Here is a 24,053-nt window from a genome sequence, read left to right as displayed (position 1 = left end):
AATCAAAATATTTACAATACAAGGAATATCTAACATAAGCACAAACTTCATCATTCTGCCGGTAGAACTATTCTCCCATGTTTTTGTTATCAGTGAGATTTCAAAAACAGCTCATCAGGTAATAAACTGGACTCTCTCAAAATCTGTTTTATATTTTATTAATCAAAATATTTACAATATATATGACAAACAAACTTCATCACTCCGGTAGTTTCCCATTTGTTACACTTTAAAACAGATCAGGTTCTGGAGCATAATTAAACTACTACCCACTGATATTTTAAACATCTATAATAAAACTGAATGTCCATTTGGAATCTTTTGTCCATGTGTTTACTCCAAATTGCATCAGGATGGCAAGGATCTGCTGGCTATGGGTGCATCGCCTTCAGAGTTCCAGATGTAATACTCAGAAGAAAGCAGCTCCTTTGCTAAAAAAGTTAAATAATTAGTCAGTTAGTGGAGTGTGGTGTTCAGTAGCAACAGTAAACATCCAGCAAAAGTAATTGTTGATCTATAGAACAACAACAACTTTGCAATAATACAAAAAATAGAATTTCTGAATTTGCAATGAGTCAATTGCCAACATAATATCAAGGACAATTTACACCCAGTCATTCCCTCCCCCCTCCCATTGTGTACAAATATAGTAAAGCTTTAATGCACCAGATTCAGGAATAGCTTCTTCCCTGCCATTATCAATGGTCCTTCCATAAACAAAGATTGTAGTCCCGATCTCCCAATCTACCTCATTATGGTCTAGGCACTTTTTTTCAACCTGTTCTTCGTTAAGCTGTAACACTATACTGGTTATTGCTCCCTTTGCACTGCCCGTTGCACTTGTGTATGGCTAGATTATACTCGTGTAGAATATGAAATGATCAGAGAGCACAAAACAAAGCTTTTCACTGTAGTCTCAATACACATGGGAAAATAATGCATGTTCTCCCTTTGACCACGTGGGGTTTCTCCCACATACGAAAGACTTGTGGGTTTGTAAGTTAATTGACCACGGTAAATTGCCCCTAGTGTGTAGGGACTGGACGAGAAAGTGGGATAACATAGAACTGGTGTGTTCGCTAGTTGCTGTGGATTCAGTGGGCCGAAAGGCCTGTTTCCATGCTATATCTGTGAACTAAGACACTGACGAGCTAGAAAGGTTTCGGAAAGGCTTAACATCGGGATGAGAGGATTAATTATTTTTTAAATGATTAAGTAATAGTAAAGACACATAGATGTGATGGTTTAAATCAGGTAATTGGAAGACACGGTAGAAATACATTGTGAGAAGGTGAATGGCTCAGTCAATATTTTTTTCCTTCACAGTGTTGCCTTTCTGATAACTGCAGGCAAGACTGACACCTGCAGGATATATCTACTTTGGTTAAAAGAAAATCCAAACCATCAGCCCATAAAAAAAACATTACTCAAACTTACAGGTGATAATTTTAGGTTTTGCTGAAGAGTATACTTGCACTGAATGTTGGTCCACATAGCAACCCGTCAGGGTATAATCTGGGATGCGAAAGTAGAGCTGGGTTGATAATGAAATAAAAAAAATTGAAAGATTAATTAGCAGTTTCAGAACTTTTTATTATCTTGACACTGAAATACCTGAACATTCCCAATGGTTAGTTGGCTTTCCACGTCCCCTAAAATAGTTGCAATGATTTTGTCATGTAAATAGTCTTCTGCAATGGATCAAATGATTCCATCATTAGAATGGAAAGAATTTAACTTATCCAAGTTTCATGTTGATAAATAAGTTCGATATAAAGCATTTAGAGTCTTACGGAGGCTATAATGCTCTTCATGGTATCCTTAAAAAAAATTAAAAAATCAGCCGATTCATCTACTGAAATGAACCATATTCCTGATTTCAAACCAACTTCAAGAGGAACTCATTGGGTCAGGCAGCATTTGTGGAGAGAAATGGACAGATGACGTTTTAGGTGAAGACCACTCTCGTTGAGTTACTACAGCACTTGGGTTTGTTTAAAACTAAGCATGTTTTAAGATGCCTCAGCAACAATTCTTTTTTCATTATGTTGCATTATCTTCTGCACTGAATTTATAATTTTTCTTCAAAACCCTTTGAATTTTGTAATATGGAGGCTTTAAAAAAACCAAAAAAAGGAAACATATAGATTTAAACTCACTAGTCTGAAGTCCTAACAAAGAATACTGCAGTTTATCATGCTCGAAATAAAAAAACAGAGATGCTGGAAATCTGAAATAAAAGCAGAAAATAGAGGCCATTCAGCATTAGTGTTTATATTTCAGGACTGGGACCCCTCATTTTCTCTCTTTCCCTATTCTGTCAAGTTAGTTTTCATTGCAGAGACGGCAAAGTTGCGTTCAGTAGCTTCTTCGCCCTACTCTCTGATGTTGAAAGCTATTTATTTTTCTCTTTCCCAGTTCTAACAAAAGGATTTGGATCTTAAACACTAGTTCTATTCCTATTTCCCCACAGATTGTGCCTGATCCACTGATTATTTTCAACATTTTCTGTTTTTTATTATATTTGAGCTCTACTTTGAACTTTAAGACCTTAAAAATGCTTGCTGTATTATTTGAACATCTAATTTCTTAGGTTTTTTTTAAAGGTAGGAGTAATTATTTCAAAATATCACAAATGTAGCATGTCAAATAATTTATTATTTTTCAGTTTTTACACATCCTTCGTTATCATTCCTTAGAGTGAGCAATGGCAGAGAAGAACATCAATCAGGATATACAGTTTGGAAGTCAAAGATAATTGAATGATTGTGTTGAGTATTCAATATGCTATTTGAGTTACAGACGTCTCTCTATTTCTGATACTATTAGTCTACTTAAAGCAATCTACAAAACTATTAATAATTAAATATTAATTAGCTATACTCAGTCAACGTTTACTGAGATAGATAATTAATATTTAATTACTCATAATTTTGGAGATTGCTTTAGGTAGACTAATAGTATCAGGATTTAAAAAAAAATCAAAAATCAAAACTCAAGTGAAAGTGATGCAGGAATCAAAGCAATATCAGGGCATTCCTTGCTAATTTACACATTTCCATTTCTTTCTCTGGCAGCTCTAAATAACCAACGCTGAAAATGGAAAGGTTCATGTTTACCCACCTTAACGTACGCTGTGAGTCCAGTGCAGAATGGATCGTTCGGCTGCACAGAGTGGTTTGTGGCACCAATCCCAGGGAACATTACTGTGCCAGTTAGTGACACTTCCAATGATTTTGGGAATTTCTGACCTTAACACAAAACAAAACAAAGTCCAAACAACTAATGGCATTCAATAAATCTTTCTATATTTAGTATATTTTTATTGCGGCATGTATTCTTAAAGATTCACCATGAGTGCCGATTTCTTATAATTTCTATTTGAATGTGATCTAATTGGTTTGAAAAATATAATATGAAGTGTCAATTCTGGGCAACAACTCTAATAGCCTTAGAAGCCTCAGTTTTCCATAAGGTTTGTTTGTCTACAAGATCGAAATTAACAATGAGTAATATAATTTTTTATCTGGAACCGTTAAAACTATAACGCAGTAACACTATTCTGCTCTCTGGCATTTTTCTCTTTGCTCTTCCTATTGTACTTGTGTATGGCTTGATTGTATTCATGGATTAATTACCTGATTTAATTTGATAGCACTTAAACCAGTGGTTCCCAACCTTTTTTTGGCCATGCCCCACCTAATCACCTCTAAAATCCAGACGCCCCCCCCCATGTGGTGATATATAATTCTTATCATTTAAAAAGTGAACTCCGTTTCAGCTGAAGAAGCTTAAAACGCCAATACCTTGGTTTAAACAGCTTCAAAAGAACATGGCCTCGCGCGCTTCGTGCGACGTGCATGAAGAGCGATGGCGCGATGATTATGTAATAACTACACAATAAAGACCTTTTTTACCCAAAAAAAATTATTTACTCAAAATAACATCTGAAACATAAACTACATATGTTTACCTGATGGAAAATCCAAAAAAATTAAAATCGAAAATTTGGACCCAGACCTCCTCAGTCGCGCTCAATTGCCCCCCCTTAAAAATCAAATTGCCCCCCTGTGGGGCATACACCCCACGTTGGGAACCACTGACTTAAACAAAAGCTTTTCACTGTATATCGGTACACATGACAATAATAAACCAATAGCAAATACCAACAAATTAACAAAAACTAAAAATGGTTGAAAGCAGGACAGGCAATATCTGTGGACATAGAAACACTCAAAAATAAAATTGAGCCAACACATTAGATCTGTTTCTCTTTCTACCGGTGCTGAATTTGTACTACCTGCTGAATGTTTCCAGCATTCCCGCTTTGTGTTCCAGATTTTTGGCATCTGCGTTTTTGGAATTTTCATACACAATTAGATCATGATTTTAGTTAGCCTCGTAACCTGTATTGATCATTATCCAATAACTCATGGAATTGTACATCTCTGGTCAGTTGAATAATCTAATACAAAAAGGTTTATCAAATTGATATGGTGTTTGCAATTACTTATAAAAAGAAGTCTGACCGCCATCATGTGTGCATTTCAATTTACTGGCTGAAGCAAGCTAACGGGCATGGAATTGGAGCAAGGATTGGATGTTTTACGAATAAATATAATGCTTGTATCCATAATGAAGCAGTTTAATACATTAAGTTTAGTTTCTCTTTGCAACGCCAACTATGAAAAGCAGAGTGACATTGATCCTAATCCCTTTAGTTAAAAAGGGAACTAACATACATGATTAAATGCAAGGTTCATTTACCTACTACGAAGACTAATTCATGTTGGAAATAACTCACGTTAGATAAGTTATTAAAGAAATGTGTATTTTAAATAGTCTAAGTGAAATAGAACAGTTTGTACACTAACCAATGATCCAAACCAGTAAGCTTTTCTCTCGTGCCACCTCCAGCTGCCCATGGCTCACCTTGCATTCTGTGTTTACAATTGGACCCCTGTCAAGAAATGGAGACTAGGATGAACAGATACAACATAAAATGCATGGAAATCATATATTTTTTCTTTATTTCAAAACTTTTGGAATTCTGTTTGACTTCCTTTAGGATTCATCTATTTCCATTTAGCAACAAAACCCATGAAAACAGGACGAGAATGCTACTCGGCCCTTCAAGCCTACCCTGCCTTTCAATATGATCATGGGCGAATTGTCTCAGGCCTCATTCCCCACAGCTGAAAATTCCTAATCTTTCAAAAGTACACCGACCACTTCTTTTAATATTCGCATAACCTAGCTTCCACAAACAACAGGGGTTGAGAATTCGCGATTCATCACCCTCTGAAAGAAGAAATTCCTGTGCATGTTAGCTTTAAATGGCCACTCCTTTATCTTGCGACTGGGCCCCTCATTCAAGATTTCCCCTTTCATGGAAGCATCCCCACAATAACATTATGATTAGGATCATGCATGTTTGAATAAAATCACCCTCATTCCTCCAAACACCACAGAATACAGATCCAATTTCTTTAGCTCCTCACGATAGGGCAACTCTCCCATTTCAGGAATAAGCCCAGTGAATCTCTTTAGAACCTCCAATGATAGTATATCCTTTCTTAAATAAGATGCATAGGCTTCACCAGTAACTTGAGCAATTGTAACAATACTTCCCCATTTCTAAACTCCAACCTGTTGGCAATAAAGGCCAATATGCACCAAAATACAACGTGCTGGAGTAACTCAGCAGGTCAGGCAACATCTGTGGAAGGAACGGATGCCATTTGCTTTTTGAACTGCTTCCTACACCTGCCTGCTAAAGTTTTGAAATTCATTTGGATTTGAGATCAGTGGAAATATTTTTTGTTCTGCTACATCAATGAAGTGATACGAGTTCATAAATCCCTCTGCACTTTGCAATCTTTCTCCAGATAATAATCTGCCTTTAGATTCCTTACTGACTTGTACAACTTCACACATTGTCTATCAAACTGCATTTACGAATAATACAATAAATTAATAATTAGTAACTAGGTAACCAGACGGTTCAAAGGTACAAACATTCAAAAGTACAAAATCGAAGAACATTGCATTTATGGGCCAGTAACGATGCAATAACGAATATCATTGTTCCAATGCTGGTACAGATGACAATTAAATACTTCTGACTTTTGAGGAATTATTATAAGTTCTTCCATATTATTATTAAAAAAAGAGAGATCTAGGAACAATTTGCTTGATTCTCATTTCCTTACAAACGCTAGGCCACAGCCTTCCCATTTTCCCACATTTTACTCAATTTTTTTCCCTGTGCAGGTGATAAGAGATTCAAGATTCAAGAGAGTTTATTGTCATGTGTCCCAGATAGGACAATTGAAATTCTTGATTTGCTTCAGCACAACAGAAAAATGTAGGCATAAATAAATACAGAACAGCACTGATCAGTGTGACCATATACCAATGAATATATATATACACACACACACACACACATAAATAAACAGATAAAGTGCAATGGGCTATTAATGATCAGAGTTTTGTTTGAGGAGTTTAATAGCCTGATGGCTGTGGAGAATAGCCTGATGGCTCTGCCCCCCTCACTCGCTGCCCCCCTTTCCCTCTCAACACCCCTTCCCCTCCCCCTTTCTACCGCCCTCCCTCCCCCCTCTCTCTAACCCCCCCCCCTCTCTGCCCCCCCTCTCTCTCTGCCCCCCCTCCCTCTCTAGGGAGGGGTGAGTATTGGGACCTATGGGTGAGAGGTGGATTAATGCGCTCGGAGACTACCCCCCCCCCCCCCCACCACGTGGGGGATGGGACCCAATGGGTCCCACTTGGTTAGTAGGCTATGAAAAGTAGAATGCATACATTCTGCACAGAAATATTGAGCTATTTTTCATATTGACTAATGTTTCCTGGCTTAAGAGGAATTCTTAAGGCATAAGGGTTGAGAGGAGGCACAGTGGAGCAGCTGGTAGAGCTGCTGCCTCACAGCACCCGAGACCCGGGTTCGGTCTCGGTTCGAAGAAAACAAGAACTCATGCCTAAACGTTTACAGTCCAGTGGCCTTAACATCCACCATCATGAAATGTTTTGAGCGGCTGGTCATGGAACACATTAAATCCAGTCTACCCAGCAGCCTTGACCCACTGCATTTCACTGACCGCCACAACAGGTCCACGGACTATGCCATTGCCCTAGCCCTACGCACATTCCTAGAACACCTGGATGAGACACCTACATCAGACTCCTATTCATAGGATAGGGGACAAATCATCCTCTATGATAACCCTCAACACTGGTACTCTGCAAGGCTCCGTGCTCAGCCCCTTTTACTCCTTGTACACCTACGACTGTGCAGCCATGTACAAATCTAATTCAATTTTCAAATTTGCAGATGACACCACCACTGTGGGCCGGATATCAAATAATGATGAGACTGAGTATAGGAAGGAGATAGAGAACCTAGTGCCCTGGTGTTGAGACAACAACCTTTCACTCAATGTTAGCAAGAGAAAGGAGATAGTGATCGACTTCAGGAAGCGAAGCGGTACACAATCCCCGGTTTGCATTGAAGGTGCCAAAGTAGAGATGGTTAAAAACTTCAAATTCCTAGAAGTCAATATCACCAAAAACGTCTCCTGGACCACCCATATTGAAGCACACTAAGAAAGCACACCAACGCCTCGACTTCCTTAGACGGTTTAGGAAGTTCAGTCTGAAGAAGGGTTTCGGCCCATAACGTTGCCTATTTCCTTCGCTCCATAGATGCAGCTGCACCCGCTGAGCTTCTCCAGCATTTTTGTGTACCATGTCCCCTACAACTCTCACCAACCCCTACAGATGCACCATAGAAAGCATTTTATCAGGATGCATCACAGCTTGCTTTGGGAACAGCTCCACCCAAGACCCCAAGAAAATGCTGCAAATTGTGGATGCAGCCCAGACCATCACACAAACCAACCTCCCTTCTACTGACTCCATTTATACCTCACGCTGCTTAGGCAAGGCCAGCAACATAATCAAGGATGAGTCACATCCTGGCCAACCCTCTACGAGTCACATCCTGGCCAAATATTACACGCGGCAACGGCCTGTCGGCCCGCAGCCGCATTGAGGCCGTACTCAGCGCCTCGGCGCCGTACGCAGCGTCTTGCCGTTGTGCGCCTAGCGCGTGGCGTGATGACATCACCACCCGGCATGCCGTTGCGTGATGACGTCACCGCCCGACGCCACGCAAAGTCCATATTCAGTCGGCCCGCCTCCTGCCCAGCTGATTGGTGAGTAAGATGTCGGGACCAGCCCCGCATAACTCCAGACAGCTCCGCGGTTAGAAGTGGGACCGGCCCCGCGAGGCCGTACGCCTCAAGCTACCACGTTTGGTCACGCCAGACGCATGCAATCGCATGCTGGTGGGACAGGGCCTTAAAGCTTTTCACTGTCCCTCCGTACATTTGACAATAGACTAAACTGAACAGTTCATTCAATCCTGATTTTGGGAGATTGGCTGTGTGAAGTTTGCATATTCTGCGTGTGACCATGTCGGTTTCAATAGACAATAGGTGCAGGAGTAGGTCATTCGGCCCTTCAAGCCAGCACCGTTATTCAATGTGATCATGGCTGATCATCCACAATCAGTACTCAGTTCCTGCCTTCTCCCCATATCCCCTGACTCCGCTATCTTCAGGTGCCCTATCTGGCTCTCTCTTGAAAGTATCCAGAGATAATTTCTCAGTTGGAAGTATCTAAACAAGTCTTGGTTCCGAAGTGCATATCTATCCTTCAAATCTTGACAACTTCTTAGGTCTCCATTTTCAGTAACAGTACAAAATGCAGTCATTCCTTTCGTCATCCACTCTTTAAATGTTGAGTCATACATCCCTGGTTTAAGATACAGGTACCTCCAACTGAGAGATTATTAAAGCAAAAAAGTAAAAAGGGAGGCATTAGAAGCAAAGAATCCAGTGATAGAAGTGATAGTTAATGCGTATCATCAAAAAACATTATTTCTAAACTTTATCATAGTTTAATGGAATGTCAAGCTAAAACTACATTTTTTATGTAAAATGTAAGTGGGAAAAGGAATTGAACATCACAATCTCAGAAGAAGAATGGCATCATATGTGTGTAACACTACAGACATCCACTAATTCACAAAAATGGAGAGAATTTAATTGGAAAAATTTGATTTGTTTCTTTATTACACCTAACATAAAAAGCAAGCAAATTCTAAGGCAGCAAACATGCTGGAGGCAATGTGGCCAAACAGGCGCAAATCATGCACATATCTTCTGGAGTTGCCCAAAAATAGAACCATTTTGGGACAGAGTGAATTCAGAATTAAAGGAGGTATTAGGATATATAGTCTCCAAGAAGTGTTCCATTTTATACCTGGGTAACATAAATACAGTGGTGCTGAAGGAAGATCATTACTTGGTTAAAATCCTACTCGCAGCTGGCAGAAAGGCCATTACAAGAAACTGGCTTGCAGTGGACACACCCAGACTTAGACAATGGTTAGATATAGTACAGAAATATGTGTCATGGAGAAAATGACATATTCTATAAGAATGTAAGAAGACGAGTTTAACAGAAAATGGGAAAAATGGATTAGGTATAGAAATAAAGACATCAACACTGTATAATTTTATTGACAATAATGTAAGTTATTGGAAATTTTTTTAAATAAGAAAATAGTTCTGTATACTGCATCATTAATTGTAAACTGAACTGCACTGTTGTACATTTCACTGCATTGTTGTATGTTTCGTTGTTATATTTGTGTTTTATTTGTGTATGCATAAAAGCAATAAAGACTAAAGTGAAAAAAAAAGAAAATATCCAGAGAACTGGCCTCCACCGCCCTCTGAGGCAGAGAATTCCACAGACTCACAACTCTCTGTATGAAAAAGTGTTTCCTCATAGAAACATAGAAAATAGGTGCAGGAGGATGCCATTCGGCCCTTCGAGCCATTCATTGTGATCATGGCTGATCGTCCCCAATCAATAACCCCTGCCTACCTTCTCCCCATATCCCATGATTCCACTAGCCCCTGGAGCTCTATCTAACTCTCTCTTAAGCCCATCCAGTGATTTGGCCTCCACTGCCCTCTGTGGCAGGGAATTCCAAATTCACAACTCTCTGGGTGAGAAAGTTTTTTCTCATCTCAGTCTTAAATAGCCTCCCCTTTATTCTAAGACTGTGGCCCCTGGTTCTGGAGATGTGCATGCCCAGGAATTTGAAGTTCTTGACCCTTTCAACACAATCATCCCCTCCAAACTGGTTACCAAACTCGCAGAACTGGGTCTCTGCGCATCCCTCTGCAACTGGATCCTCGACTTCCTCATCCACAGACCACAGTCTGTTCGTATTGGTGGAAATGTGTCAGCCTCGATAACAATCAGCACGGGAGCACCTCAAGGCTGCGTGCTCAGCCCCCTGCTGTACTCACTCTATACCCATGACTGCGTAGCCAACCACAGTGCAAACTCCATCATCAAGTTCGCTGACGACACCACTATTGTGGGGCGTATCACTGATGGGGATGAGTCAGAATATAGAAGGGAGATCGAGCAACTGTCCATATGGTGCCAGCGCAATAACCTGGCCCTCAACACCAGCAAAACCAAGGAACTGATTGTGGACTTTGGAAGGAGTAGGAGGGGGACCCACAGCCCCATTTATATCAACGGGTCGATGGTTGAAAGGGTCAAGAACTTCAAATTCCTGGGCGTGCACATCTCTGAAGATCTTTCCTGGTCCGAGAACACTAACGCAATTATCAAAAAAGCTCATCAGCGCCTCTACTTCCTGAGAAGATTACGGAGAGTCGGTTTGTCAAGGAAGACTCTCTCTAACTTCTACAGGTGCACAGTAGAGAGCATGCTGACCGGTTGCATCGTGGCTTGGTTCGGCAACTTGAGCGCCCTGGAGAGGAAAAGACTACAAAAAGTAGTAAACACTGCCCAGTCCATCATCGGCTCTGACCTTCCTTCCATCGAGGGGATTTATCGCAGTCGCTGCCTCAAAAAGGCTGGCAGTATCATCAAAGACCCCACACCATCCTGGCCACACACTCATCTCCCTGCTACCTTCAGGTAGAAGGTACAGGAGCCTGAAGACTGCAACAACCAGGTTCAGGAATAGCTACTTCCCCACAGCCATCAGGCTATTAAACCTGGCTCGGACAAAACTCTGATTATTAATAACCACTTTCTGCTATTTGCACTTTATCAGTTTATTTATTCATGTGTGTATATATTTATATCATGGTATATAGACACATTTATCTGTTTTGTAGTAAATGCCTACTATTTTCTGTGTGCTTAAGCAAAGCAAGAATTTCATTGTCCTATACAGGGACACATGACAATAAACGAACTTGAAGTTGAACCTCTAGGTGCTCCGGTTTCCTTCCACATCCCAAAAATGTGTGAGTTTGTAGGTTAACTGACCACTGTAATATTGCTCCTACTATGTAAGGAGTGAATGAGAAAATGGGATAACATAGAACTAGTGTGAACGAGTGATCGCTTGTCAGCGTGGACTTGGGCTGAAGGGCCAGATTCTACGCTGCATCTCAGAACTAAACCAAATCTAAATGCCTTGTAGGATTGAATGGAATGCAACTTTTCAAATTTATAGTTATCATAACATTAACATCATTAGTAGTAGTGGTATTTTCTTTAAATCGTGCTGTGTACAAAATGAATCTATGATCACACCGCACAGAGGACAATAGATTAAAAGAATTCAGAAGTCGTCATGGTTGAAAAGTCCTCCAAATAATTTAGCTCTAATAGAATCAATATTGAAATGTAAAGATAGTTATTAAAACTGTTTTAATGGTTTGAATGCGAATCAATATTGCAAATGTAACTGGTATCTCTAAATGTCAGGTTTGTTTGCAGTAGCTGTAACTACCTATTTAAATTACCAAAGAAAATCCCTTTAACAAACAGTTCACAGGATCAGTCTGTATAGAGTGCCCAGAGAGGAAAATTCACACTGATCAAAGGCAACTTGCTAAGAAAACAGATTCAGGGACTTATATTGTGCCACAGATGAAGAAAAATTAAGTTGTAGTTGAAATTTCAGAATGTCATTAAGGAACAATTAATATCTATTCAACTGCAATTATATTCTAGTTTCTGTAATAGATTTCAAGAGCAAATATATAGTTTTCTACATCTGCCACTTGAGAAGATGGTCCTCTTTTGCAAAGTATTCTTGTTTAGCCTTCCAAACTCTACCCAGCACAGAATCTAATTCACTCACCACACACTATCCCATTTAAAAGCAACTCATCCATCACCAGTTTGCCAACCTCTGACACTAATTAAAAGTACTGAAAGCAAACCAATGAAATAGTACGTTTCACACTGAAATGGTAATTTTATACACCATTTGACTACTTGCCCCATTCCTCAAATTTGCAAGTTATAGAGTTCTCAATCTCCAAACTAAACATTCATTGGCATTAATGTAGTTTAGAGATGTCGCATGGAAACAGGCCCTTGCAAAGCTCTATATTATCCCATTTTGTCTCCGTTTAGCCTGGGTCCAAACTCTTTGGGACTGGGGGAGGAAACCAGCACCAGGAAACTAATCTAATTAAGGCCACTATCAGGCCACACACACTGTGCTGCCTTTAATTTAAAAGCAACTCATCATCCATCACCAGTTTGCAGAATCTAATTCACTCACCACACACTTTCCCATTTAAAAGCAACTCATCCATCACCAGTTTGTCAACCTCTGACACTAATTAAAAGTACTGAAAGCAAACCAATGAAATAGTACGTTTCACACTGAAATGGTAATTTAATACACCATTTGACTACTTGCCCCATTCCTCAATTTTGCAAGTTATAGAGTTCTCAATCTCCAAACTAAACATTCATTGGCATTAATGTAGTTTAGAGATGTCGCATGGAAACAGGCCCTTCGGCCTTATGGGTCCACATCAACCATCGATCACCCGTTCACACTAGCTCTATATTATCCCACTTTTGTCTCCGTTCCCTACACACTGGGTGCAATTTACAGAGGCCAATTAACCAACAAGCCTTTGGGATGTGGGAGGAAACCAGAGCACCGGAAGGAAACTAATGCAGTCACAGGGAGAACAGGCAAACTCCACACAAGCAGCAATTAAGGCCAGGATCAAACCCGTATCTCTGGCGCTATGAGGCCACAGGTCTACCAGGTGCACCACTGTGCTGCCTTTAAGTTTCTCTTAAGTTACTCCCTCCATTACCTGTTGTAGAAAGGAATGTGGGCTTCACAATACTCAAATCCATTTTTGACACTCTCGTGAAGTTTCAGATTTACTGTAATCTTTAATTGTTGCTCCTCTTCCATTTGATAGAAACCAAGAATTGGAGGGATTGGTGCCTGCAAACAAGGCAAGAGTATTCAAATATTCAGGCCTCTAATTTTACCAACCCACTTCATTCACATCTGATCTCTTCTGCTTTACTTGGTGTTGATATTTGTCTTATATATAAAAAGATGATCTAATTTCAAACAATTCCACTATGGGGTAAACCTTAACACGAAAAGCTATTAGTGTAATTAATAACTTTTAAAAGCATTTCAGCCTATCTGAGAGGCTTGGCTTGTATCCATTGGAGTTCAAACGAGTGAGAGGCAACTTTATTGAAGAACAAGATCTGAATTGGTCAACAGATTGGATATGGAGAGTGTCTTTGCCCTTTGGGAGAATCTAAATCTAATGATCGCTTGATCACCAGGGGCAGGAGGGGGCACTTGATCAGATCAACCATGATGATATTGAAAAGTGGAATTATCTAAAGGAGCTGATGGGCATGTTACACATTCTGGGTCAACATCATGACTTGGAAATTCAATTGCAGAATCTATTTATTTTCAGATTTATGCGATTGAAAATCAATACATTTTTTAAAAAGTGAAAATTCCATAAATTCAATGATGTCCAAGTAGTCCTGCTTCAAGCTCCAATTTAGAATTAGGGACTTGGGCAAGGTGAAGCGGAAAGGATTATGTCGTGGTCACAAACCAGGTTTGACAGAAACCAATCCTGCCCGGCTATTCTAACTATAGCACGTCAATTTTTCAGTTCAAATCGATAATCCTACATCTACACACTTCCCGGTATTCTGCAAAAAAGGACAGTTAAAACAAGCCCACAATCAAAATATGCAAAAGGCTAAACAAAAGGGGTCAAAGAACTGACCAAAATACAGTAAGCACAGAGACAGAGGACTGATAATTGGCAATAATATATGATCAGTAGTGACGTTGGTTGAGGGACTTAAAGAACAAGAGTATTTCTACACTTTTAAATGTTTGAGCAAAGTTATGTGCACACGAATAAGTAGATTGGTTTTTGAAAACCAATGCATCCAAAAGCCAGGATCTCTGATTATAAGGCACTCCTTTTCACAACTAACACAACTGACAGCCTATGACACACATTTAACAGTGTGTGCAAGTGCTAAGACAGGTCTGACACCAGGACCATAAATCAAAGCTAGAAAACAGCACAAAGCAAACTCAAAACAATTTTAATGAAAATGTGTGTATAATTACACAAATCTTTTAATGAGAAAATGCATAATTTGAATCAAAATTCACATACACTTGTTTGGAGTTTAATAAGTAAACGTATACTAACTTGGGAGGTATAGCAGCAGAGTTTAAACACATCTAATGGTGGTGTGAAGGGAAACTTGTATGGTCCATTGAACAGTGAATCATCCATATCATCAATGCTATTAAAAGTAAGGATCGTGGAGTCAACAGCACTGACGCAAGGATGCACCAGAATATCCTGGAGAGGAGATCCATTGATGGGCAAATTTAAGCTCACAGTAACAGTTGGCATTATTCCTTCCAGATCGCACTAAATTGGAACAAATGCAGCAAGTTAGGAATAGAACTATTTAACAAAAGGAAAAACAAGATTATTAAATAATGAAAGTACAAATACCAGACAGTCTGCTGCAAGCTGCACGCTCACAAGAAAAATGAATTGATAATAGTACTTCGGCTATTAAGTGCAACTGCTGCTGTTATAAGCAGGCACACAGCTTTGCATACATATTCAGTGCATTCACTGGTTTTGGTCAAGAAATCAATTTTGGCCTGAAGTACATCTCTGACTGACTGTCTACATAATTAACCATGGAATCTTTTACATCCACTTGATAAAATGGACTAGGCCTTCATTTTGCATCTCAGAAAGATAGTATCTCTGAAAATACAGCACTTTGTGCCATCTTAGGTTATAAGCTCATGTCCTGTGGTGGGACTTGAATCTATCATATTGATACTCTGAAGTAAAATGCTGTTGCTAAGCAGAATTTTCTCATATTACGTGTGACACAAATGAGGAAATCTTGAGGAAAACACAAAGTGCTGGAGGAATGCAGCGAGTCAGGCAGCATCAGTGGAGGAAAAGTCAAGAGTCAAGAGTCAATTTAATTGTCATTTGGACCCCTAGAGGTCCAAACGAAATGCCTGTGATGGAAGGCCAAAATTCCTTAGCAGGCCAGATCCACTGCCTCTTCCCCCCCCCCCCCCCGATGTCAGAGTCAAAGTCAAAGCCCCCGGCTGGCGATGGCAATTGTCCCGCGGCCATTGAAGCCACGCCGGGTGGTGCGAGGTCGCACACCGGGTCTTGGTGTTGGAGCCCCCGGTGTGCGCTCGCAAAGTCCCGCGGCCATTCCAGCCGCGCGGGGCAGTGATGTCAGGCCCCGCTCCAGGAGCTCTTCAACCCCCGCAACACGGGCGGGAGAATTCGCCGTTGCAGGAGCCCCGAAAAGCGGTCTCTCTCCAGGGATCCGCGGGCTCCCGGCGCCGCTGTCCGCAGACCCGAGCAGCAGCCTCCGACCCGACTCAACAGCGGCATTGCTCCTCCACCGCTAACAATTTGATGCACCAGAGTCCCCGGCCTTCTTCCTGTGGACGCTCCTATGCGGCCCCAACGACAACGGAAACCCGAAGAGGTCGGGTCTCCAGTGCAGGGAGAGATTTAAAAAGAGAAAAACAGCACAAAAATAAAAACGCGGACAGACTGCAGAGGCCGCTGCTGGCCAGAGCCGCGCCGCCTACCGGGGATGGGGCCCTTTGCGCCTGTCCATTCCTTCCACAGATGCTGCCCGACTCGCTAAGTTCCTCCAGCACCTGATGTTTTGTCTAACAATTTGATGTCCCCTTGTACATTATAAGACTTTAGATTGAGAGAAACAGCACAAAAATAGGTTCATCGGCCCACCGGGACAATGCCGACCTTGAATCACTCATTCATACTAGTTCTATGTTATCCCACTTTCTCATCCACACTCTACACATCTAGGGCAATTTACAGTGCAAGGCAGCAGCTCTACCTGCTGCGCTGCTAATACAATCAGTATTGTTCATAAAAACTAGACATAAACCCAAATCTCAATGATATGCCTTATCATTGAATTAGGCTTCAGCAAAGTGAGAAAATCAAATTTACAGCAATAAGAATATCAAAAACAAATAAAATTAGACGTACAACTTCAGTGTTAAAATTGTAAACTTTAAAACAAAACAACATATTTTTTGTTTGTGTTGGGGGTGTGATGTCCAAACGGAGTATGTACATATACCATACTAACCTTGCATGTTACTGTTCCATACTCTTGCCATACATCAATCACATCTTTCTTGCCGTACTGCATTGACCGAATTTGTTCAGTGATGGAGACATTAACCTGAGGCTTCCCCTTGTATGTGCTAGGCTTCCAAGCTGGTTGTTTCTGTGTCGGCACCAACGAGACTGAATTATGTGGACCATGGCTCCCAGAGAGGGTTTGCATCAATCCAAAATCAGTGTCTGTTGGAGTGCCCAGTGGGCAGGCATGCATCAGCATGGCAGGGAGCTGAGCCAACTTGGTAGCCATTTCTGATTCATTTCTTTGTGACAAATTTAAAAAGGCCATCAACCCCGTGAGCAATGCAAATGCAGCAGAAATCCCACAGAGATTTATCAATGGTGGGTGGGGACTCAGAGTTTGTTCGACCAAAGGAAGGCAAGCATATAGGACTGCATTTTGTGTCATTACAAGGACGGGCCAAAGAATGCCATCTCCAATGGTAATCTCATAAATGGATGTTTTATTTATTCGGCAACAGCTGTCTCTGTGTTCCACAAAGTTCTTGTCCAGGTCAGTCATACCAAGTTCACATAACAGTGCATTAAGAAAGATTCTCTCCTCCGGCACTTCTGTATAGCTTTTCCCATTGAAAATTCGGGCTCTTTTTTCAACTGTTGGATATTGCCTATAAAAAAAAGCATGTTTTCTTTTAATAATAACACAACTGAATGATGACTTCTAATCTAATAATTCATAAGTTGCAAATAAAATGCAACATGAATACAAAATGTGTATTTTGCTATATTTATATGTGCAATATAGTTTGCTTATCAATTAAGAATACAATTTACATCTTATTTTTATTTACTTTCATCCTGAAGGCAGCAACGTTACTGTTTTAACATCAATTGAACCGGCCTTTTAACACCAGTAATAATGGTAGTAGGAATCTAATGAAAATGCCCAGATTTCACTCACAGACAAACGAGGAGGAGGCCATTTGAGCAATTGTTCAGGCCAATTCTCTGTGGACCAATTCAGTCACTCATTTATTCATCCCTCCCCATGGTCATGCAAACTTGTTTCCCTTAAGTACCTACCCCTCTCTTCTTCAGTGAACCCACAAACCCCACACCCAGAACTCCCCCCCCCCCCCCCCCCCCCCCCCCCCCCTCCCTCCCTTCCCTCTGCCTCACCTGGATACAGCCATTTCTTCCCTTCTAACTATATTCCCTTTTATGGTTTACAAATTGCACCCTCTTCTATCCTAATCTCATGCCTTTTGTCTTTTCATCTGTTCTTTGTCTAACCATCTGCCTTTCAAAATTTCCCACTTCTATCCATAGAAACATAGAAATTAGGTGCAGGAGTAGGCCATTCGGCCCTTCGAGCCTGCACCGACCGCCATTCAATATGATCATGGCTGATCATCCAACTCAGTATCCCGTACCTGCCTTCTCTCCATACCCCCTGATCCCCTTAGCCACAAGTACCACATCTAACTCCCTCTTAAATATAGCCAATGAACTGGCCTCAACTACCCTCTGTGGCTGAGAGTTCCAGAGATTCACCACTCTCTGTGTGAAAAAAGTTCTCCTCATCTCGGTTTTAAAGGATTTCCCCCTTATCCTTAAGCTGTGACCCCTTGTCCTGGACCTCCCCAACATCGGGAACAATCTTCCTGCATCTAGCCTGTCCAACCCCTTAAGAATTTTGTAAGTTTCTATAAGATCCCCTCTCAATCTTCTAAATTCTAGAGAGTATAAACCAAGTCTATCCAGTCTTTCTTCATAAGACAGTCCTGACATCCCAGGAATCAGTCTGGTGAACCGTCTCTGCACTCCCTCTATGGCAATAATGTCCTTCCTCAGATTTGGAGACCAAAACTGTACGCAATACTCCAGGTGTGGTCTCACCAAGACCCTGTACAACTGCAGTAGAACCTCCCTGCTCCTATACTCAAATCCTTTTGCAATGAAAGCTAACATACCATTCGCTTTCTTTACTGCCTGCTGCACCTGCATGCCTATCCATCTATCACTTGCCAGGATTTGTCCGGCCTGTTCTCGCTTCCAGCTTTCTTCATCCACTGTCCTGAAAGGGTACCTACCCATCCCTGTTCTACAGAGATTCTGCCCGACCCACTGAGTTACTCCAGTACTTTGAAGTCATAGTCATATAGCATGGAAATAAGCTCTTCAGCCAACTTGTCCATGCCGACCAAGGTGTCCCATCTGCATTAGTCCCGCCTGCCCACGTTTGGCCCAGAACCCTCTAAACCTTTCCTATCCTATGTACCTGCCCAAATGTCTGAGGCACACCACTAGTCACTGGCCTCCGGTCCAATAAAACAACCTTTTACCATTACCCTGTTTCCTTCCATTAAGTTAATTCTCTATTCACTGGGCTAACTCTCTTTGGATCCCATGCGATCCAACCTTCCCGAGCAGCCTACCGTGAGGAACCTTATCAAATGTCTTGCTGAAGTCCATACAGATAACGTCTGCAGCTTTGCCCTCATCAACCTTTTTGGTTATTTTTTCAAACAACTCAGATTTGTGACATGATCTCCCCTGTACAAAACCATGCTGACTATCCCAAATCAGCCGTTTACGCATATACTGTATATCTCATCCCGCAGAATTCTCCCCAGTAACCTGCCTACCACAGATGTTAGGCTCACTGATAGGCTTTTCCTTGCGGCCGTTCTTAATTAAAAGCACATTAACTAATCTCCAGTTTTCCGGCACATTGCTCATGACTAATGATGATTCATACAGATAACGTCATGCACAGCCAGCATCTGCAGTTTCTTGTGTCTTTTTTTTTTATTGCTTATTTTCATTTTAACCTCACTTGTAGGCAGCGACTCCCTACAACTGCAGTATGTAAAAAGTTCAGCCTCAGATGACCTGGATGTTTTGTACAACACCTTAAATATGTTCCCTTGCCCTTGTACCATCAGCTAAGGCGAGCAGCTGCTCTTTGCCTACATTATCTAAACAATTCATAATCTTGCTTGCCTCCATTCAATCCCTCCTCAATCTCCTTTGACTCAGTGAGTGCAACCTCAACTTTGTGTTGATGGTCAGAACCTTTTTCCCAGGATTAAAATGTCAAAGACTAGAGGCTACAGCTTCAAGGTTTTAGGGGCTAAGTTTAAAGGAGTTTAATAAGGTTCACTACTTAAAAAACAGACAACTGCAGGAAGGTTAGGTAAACCAACTCAAGCTTTATTGATCATTAGTCGGCGAAAGTGACGGGGATACACCAGTCAAGTAAGCAATAGACACTTGACTTCCCCACTTCAATGAACAAAGATTTGCACGATGTTTTATACTGTGTGTCACTTAGTCACATTCCAAAGATGTTGGTCATGGTCACGAGATACAGTCAATATACATCACGATAGGACAAGTCTGAGCTTGTCTCTTATCAGTTGGTTGTCTCTCTTATCAATTGGTAGACACATTTCAAAGGCATTAGTTTCTACTGTGGACACATTCCAAAGACATTTAGTTATGGTCACAAGACGCAGCCAATATACATCACTACAGCACCTTCAGGACCAGACAGTTCAAAGGCATCTTATCAGTTGGTACTTCCAAGACAAGACATTTCAAAGGCATCGATCTCTTATCAGCTGGAGCTTCCAAGACAAGACATTTCAAAGGCATCGGTCTCTTATCAGATGATACTTTTCACTAGAGAAAGCCTGCTTAAGAAGAAATACAAGCTACAACCTACAAACAAGTATTCCACCATGTTTCTTTTATATATTTAAAAGCATTTAACCTTTTCAAGATGTGCAGGGTAATTTTATTTTAGACACAGAGGGTGTGGATGCCTGGAACACTGCCAGGGCTGGTGGTAGAGACAGATAGGAGTGGCGTTAGGAGGCTTTTAGATAAGCACATGGATATGCTGGGAATGAAGGGAAATGGATCATGTGTAGGCAGATGAGATGTGTTTAACTTGGCATTACGTTTGGCACAGACATTGTGGGCCACAGGTCTTGTTCTAAACCTTGTTCTATGTTCTAAACCTTGCATGTAAAATAATTCTAATCTGGGACCTCCACTACGTCCTCAACATTTTTCACTACTTTTAAAAAAAAATATATGGTGAGCAGAATTGCATGAGAGAAAGAGAGAGGGAAATATGAGGGGGTTTAGAGACAGGTGTCAGGAGAAAGAAGTCAGAGATGGGTGGTAATGAAGAAAGCTGGAAGGAAACAGGTCCATGAAATGGTATGAGTGCTTGCATACCTGTGTGGCAAAGTACATTCTCCAATCTGTCCTGTGACTTGTGGTGCGCCTCGGGTTTCGGTGATGTGCCCGTTTGTCATAGAAACATAATAAGTAGGTGCCGGAGTAGGCCATTCGGCTCTTCGTCCAGCACCAGCATTCAATATGATCATAGCTGATCATCCAGAATCAGTACCCTGTTCCTGCTTTTTCCCCCATATCCCTTGATTTCATTAGCCCTAACAGCTATATCTCTCTTGAATACATCCAGTGAATTTGCCTCCACTGCCTTCTGTGGCAGAGAATTCCACAGATTCACAAATCTTGGTGAAAACCTTTTTCCTCATCTCAGTCCTAAATGGCCTACCCCTTATTCTTAAACTGTGACCCCTGGTTCTTGACTCTCCAAGATGGGGATTTTTTTCCCTGCATCGAGCCTGTCCAATCCCTTAAGAATTGTATATGTTTCTATAAGATGCCCTCTCATCCTTCGAAATTACAGTGAATAAAAGCCCAGTCGATCCTTTCTTTCATCCTATGTCAGTCCCGCAATCCTGGGAATTAACCTGGTGAGCCTACGCTGCACTCCCTCAAAATCAACTGTTTGGAAAATCATTAAGAAGAAAGGGACTGGTGAACGTACTAATTGCAAAGGGACTGGCAGGCCAAGGAAGACTTCCACAGCTGATGACAGAAGTCTCTCTATAATAAAGAAAAATCCCCAAACACCTGTCCGACAGATCAGAAACACTTTTCAGGAGTCAGGTGTAATTTGTCAATGACCACTGTCCGCAGAAGACTTCATAAACAGAAATACAAAGGCTACACTGCAAGATGCAAACCACTGGTTGGCCACAAAAATAGGATGGCCAGGTTACAGTTTGCCAAGGGGTACTTAAAAGAGCAAACACAGTTCTGGAAAAAGGTCTTGTGGACAAATGAGATGAAGATTAACTTATATCTTGGATGATGGCAAGAGCAAACTATGAAGGAGAGAAGGAACTGCCCAAGATCCAAAGCATACCACCTCATCTGTGAAACACGGTGGTGGGGGTGTTATGGCCTGGGCATGTATGGCTGCTAAAGGTACTGGCTCACTTATCTTCATTGATGATACAACTGCTGATGGTAGTAGCATTATGAATTCTGAAGTGTATAGACAAATCCTATCTGCTCAAGTTCAAACAGATGCCTCAAAACATTGGCCGGCGGTTCATTCTGCAGCAAGACAATGATCCCAACCATATACTGCTGAAGCAACAAAGGAGTTTTTCAAAGTTAAAAATGGCCAATTCTTCAGTGGCCAAGTCAATCACCTGATCTGAACCCAATTGAGCATGCCTTTTATATGCTGAAGAGAAAACTGAAGGGGACTAGCCCCCAAAACAAGCAAACGGTAAAGATGGCTGCAATACAGGCCTGGCAGCGCATCACCAGAGAAGTTATGCTGGCAGCTCATGACCAGAAAATCTATAAAAATGGCCTTTATTAAAATCTGACAAGTGCACTTTAACCACACGTGATTTTTTTTAATTACAAATCTCAAATTGTGGAGTACAGAGGCAAATAAATGAATGACGGGTCCTTGTCTCAAACATTATGGAGGGCACTGTATATGGCGTCAGTGAGATTGTATTTAGATTATTGTGTTCTGTTCTGGGCACAATGTTATAGGAAAGATGTTGTCAAGCTGAAAAGGTACAGGGAAAGTTTATGAGGATGTTGCCAGGACTAGAGGGTCTGAGCTCTTGGGAGATTTTGAAGAGGCTGGGACTCTATTCCCTGGAGTAGAGGAGGATGAGGGATGATCCTATAGCAGCGTATAACATAATGAGAGGAACTGATCGGGTAGATGCACAGAGTCTCTTGCCCAGAGTAGGTGAATCAAGGACCAGAGGACATGGGTTTTGGGTGAAGGTGAAAAGATAGCTTTTCTGGATAGGAATCTGAGGGGTAACTTTTTCACACAAAGCGTGGTGGATGTATGGGACAAGCTGCCAGAGAAGGTATTTGAGGCTGGGTCTATCCCAATGTTTAACAAACAGTTAGACAGCACATGGATGGGACAGGTTTGGAGGGATATGGGCAGGCAGCGAGGTGGGACTAGTGTAGCTGGGACATGTTGGAAGTGTGGGTATGTTGGGTCAAAGGTCCTGTTTCCACACTGTATCACTCTGACTCTAATCATCTTGGCCCTTTGGGTCAAGAACTTGCTCTGTTCAGTCTGGGTATTAGCTGGCGCGGAAGATCTAATCCAAGGGAAAAATAACAACACACGATTTTTGTTTCCATTTTACGTTAATTGCCATTCTCACATTCTGTTTGAGTTATTTCCCCTTTTACTTCCCTTTTCAAGTTATTGTTGAATTCGTGTATTGTACATCCTCTTTTTTGTTGTTTCAACATATTCTCTATATCCCTTATCATCCCTTATTATCCAAGAAAGTCAGCATTTGTATCATTCTGTGTCAATGCGAGGTGTCTGCTGTAGGAAGAAAATTCTGCACTCCGCCACTTCCTATTTTCAATTCCTATCATCAAATTCAATATTAGAGCTCAACACCTGCTCAGCACCCGGCTTGAGATCTAACTATTTATTTGGTTTATGTTTCATTCGCAAGAAATAGAATATCAGAGGCTATGCTGTTTGTCGCTGGGGGGATATGGATCATGGGCAGGGAGATCATGTTATCTTGGCATCATGTTCGGCACACATTATAGGCCAACGGGCCTGTTCCTATGAAAACAGAGAACTGCAGAAGCTGGCTAGTACACAAAAGGATACAAAGTGCTGGAGTAACTCAGCAGGTCCGGCAGCATCTCTGCAGAACATGTATAGGCGGCGTTTCTGGTCGGGACCCATCACTGTCTTTGTGCTGGTACACAAAAAAAGCTGGAGAAACTCAGCGGGTGCAGCAGCATCTATGGAGCGAAGGAAATAGGTAACGTTTCGGCCTGAAACGTTGCCCATCTCCTTCGCTTCAAAGATGCTGTTGCACCCGCTGAGTTTCTCCAGCTTTTTTATGTATCTTCGATTTTGCAGCATCTCCAGCTCCTTCTTAAACACTGTTTTTGTGCTGCAGTGTTTGTCATTACCTGGAGAACTTGACAGTCGGCGCTTCTCCCCTCTCCAGCCCCAACAGCCAAAATGCTCGGACGCTCATGCCTTTTCCTTGCACCTGGTTTCCTTGTACCTTCCTGCAACTCAAGTGTTGATATATAATATCTGCAGAACAGATG

At 41.4% G+C, this 24,053-nt stretch overlaps 1 protein-coding gene across 1 annotated transcript; it reads right to left on the bottom strand.

The window, feature by feature from the left end:
* Positions 1–150: 150 nt before the first annotated feature.
* Positions 151–24,022, bottom strand: ap5m1 (adaptor related protein complex 5 subunit mu 1). The gene is made up of 8 exons (XM_055640473.1): positions 23,910–24,022; positions 16,588–17,251; positions 14,616–14,843; positions 13,215–13,351; positions 4,875–4,960; positions 3,124–3,251; positions 1,438–1,534; positions 151–431 (listed from the first exon to the last, which is right to left on the bottom strand). The coding sequence occupies exons 1-8, from the start codon at positions 23,975–23,977 to the stop codon at positions 349–351; spliced, it is 1,491 nt and encodes a 496-aa protein (XP_055496448.1). The 5' UTR covers positions 23,978–24,022; the 3' UTR covers positions 151–348.
* Between the last annotated feature and the right edge of the window lie 31 nt (positions 24,023–24,053).

Source organism: Leucoraja erinacea, chromosome 9, assembly GCF_028641065.1.
Source record: "Leucoraja erinacea ecotype New England chromosome 9, Leri_hhj_1, whole genome shotgun sequence".
Lineage (NCBI taxonomy): Eukaryota > Metazoa > Chordata > Chondrichthyes > Rajiformes > Rajidae > Leucoraja > Leucoraja erinaceus.
Note: the sequence above shows the minus strand (reverse complement) of the source record. Positions and strands in the feature narration are given on the sequence as shown.

Bases quoted from the DNA above. Each gene is read 5' to 3' on its own strand.
- ap5m1 (XM_055640473.1), bottom strand. From the start codon at position 23,977: ATGAGCGTCCGAGCATTTTGGCTGTTGGGGCTGGAGAGGGGAGAAGCG. The intron at 14,844-16,587 runs GTTAGTATGGTA...GTTCCAATTTAG, and splicing joins ATGGAACAGTAACATGCAAG to TGCGATCTGGAAGGAATAAT. The intron at 3,252-4,874 runs GTTAGTGTACAA...TTTTGTGTTAAG, and splicing joins CTTACTGGTTTGGATCATTG to GTCAGAAATTCCCAAAATCA.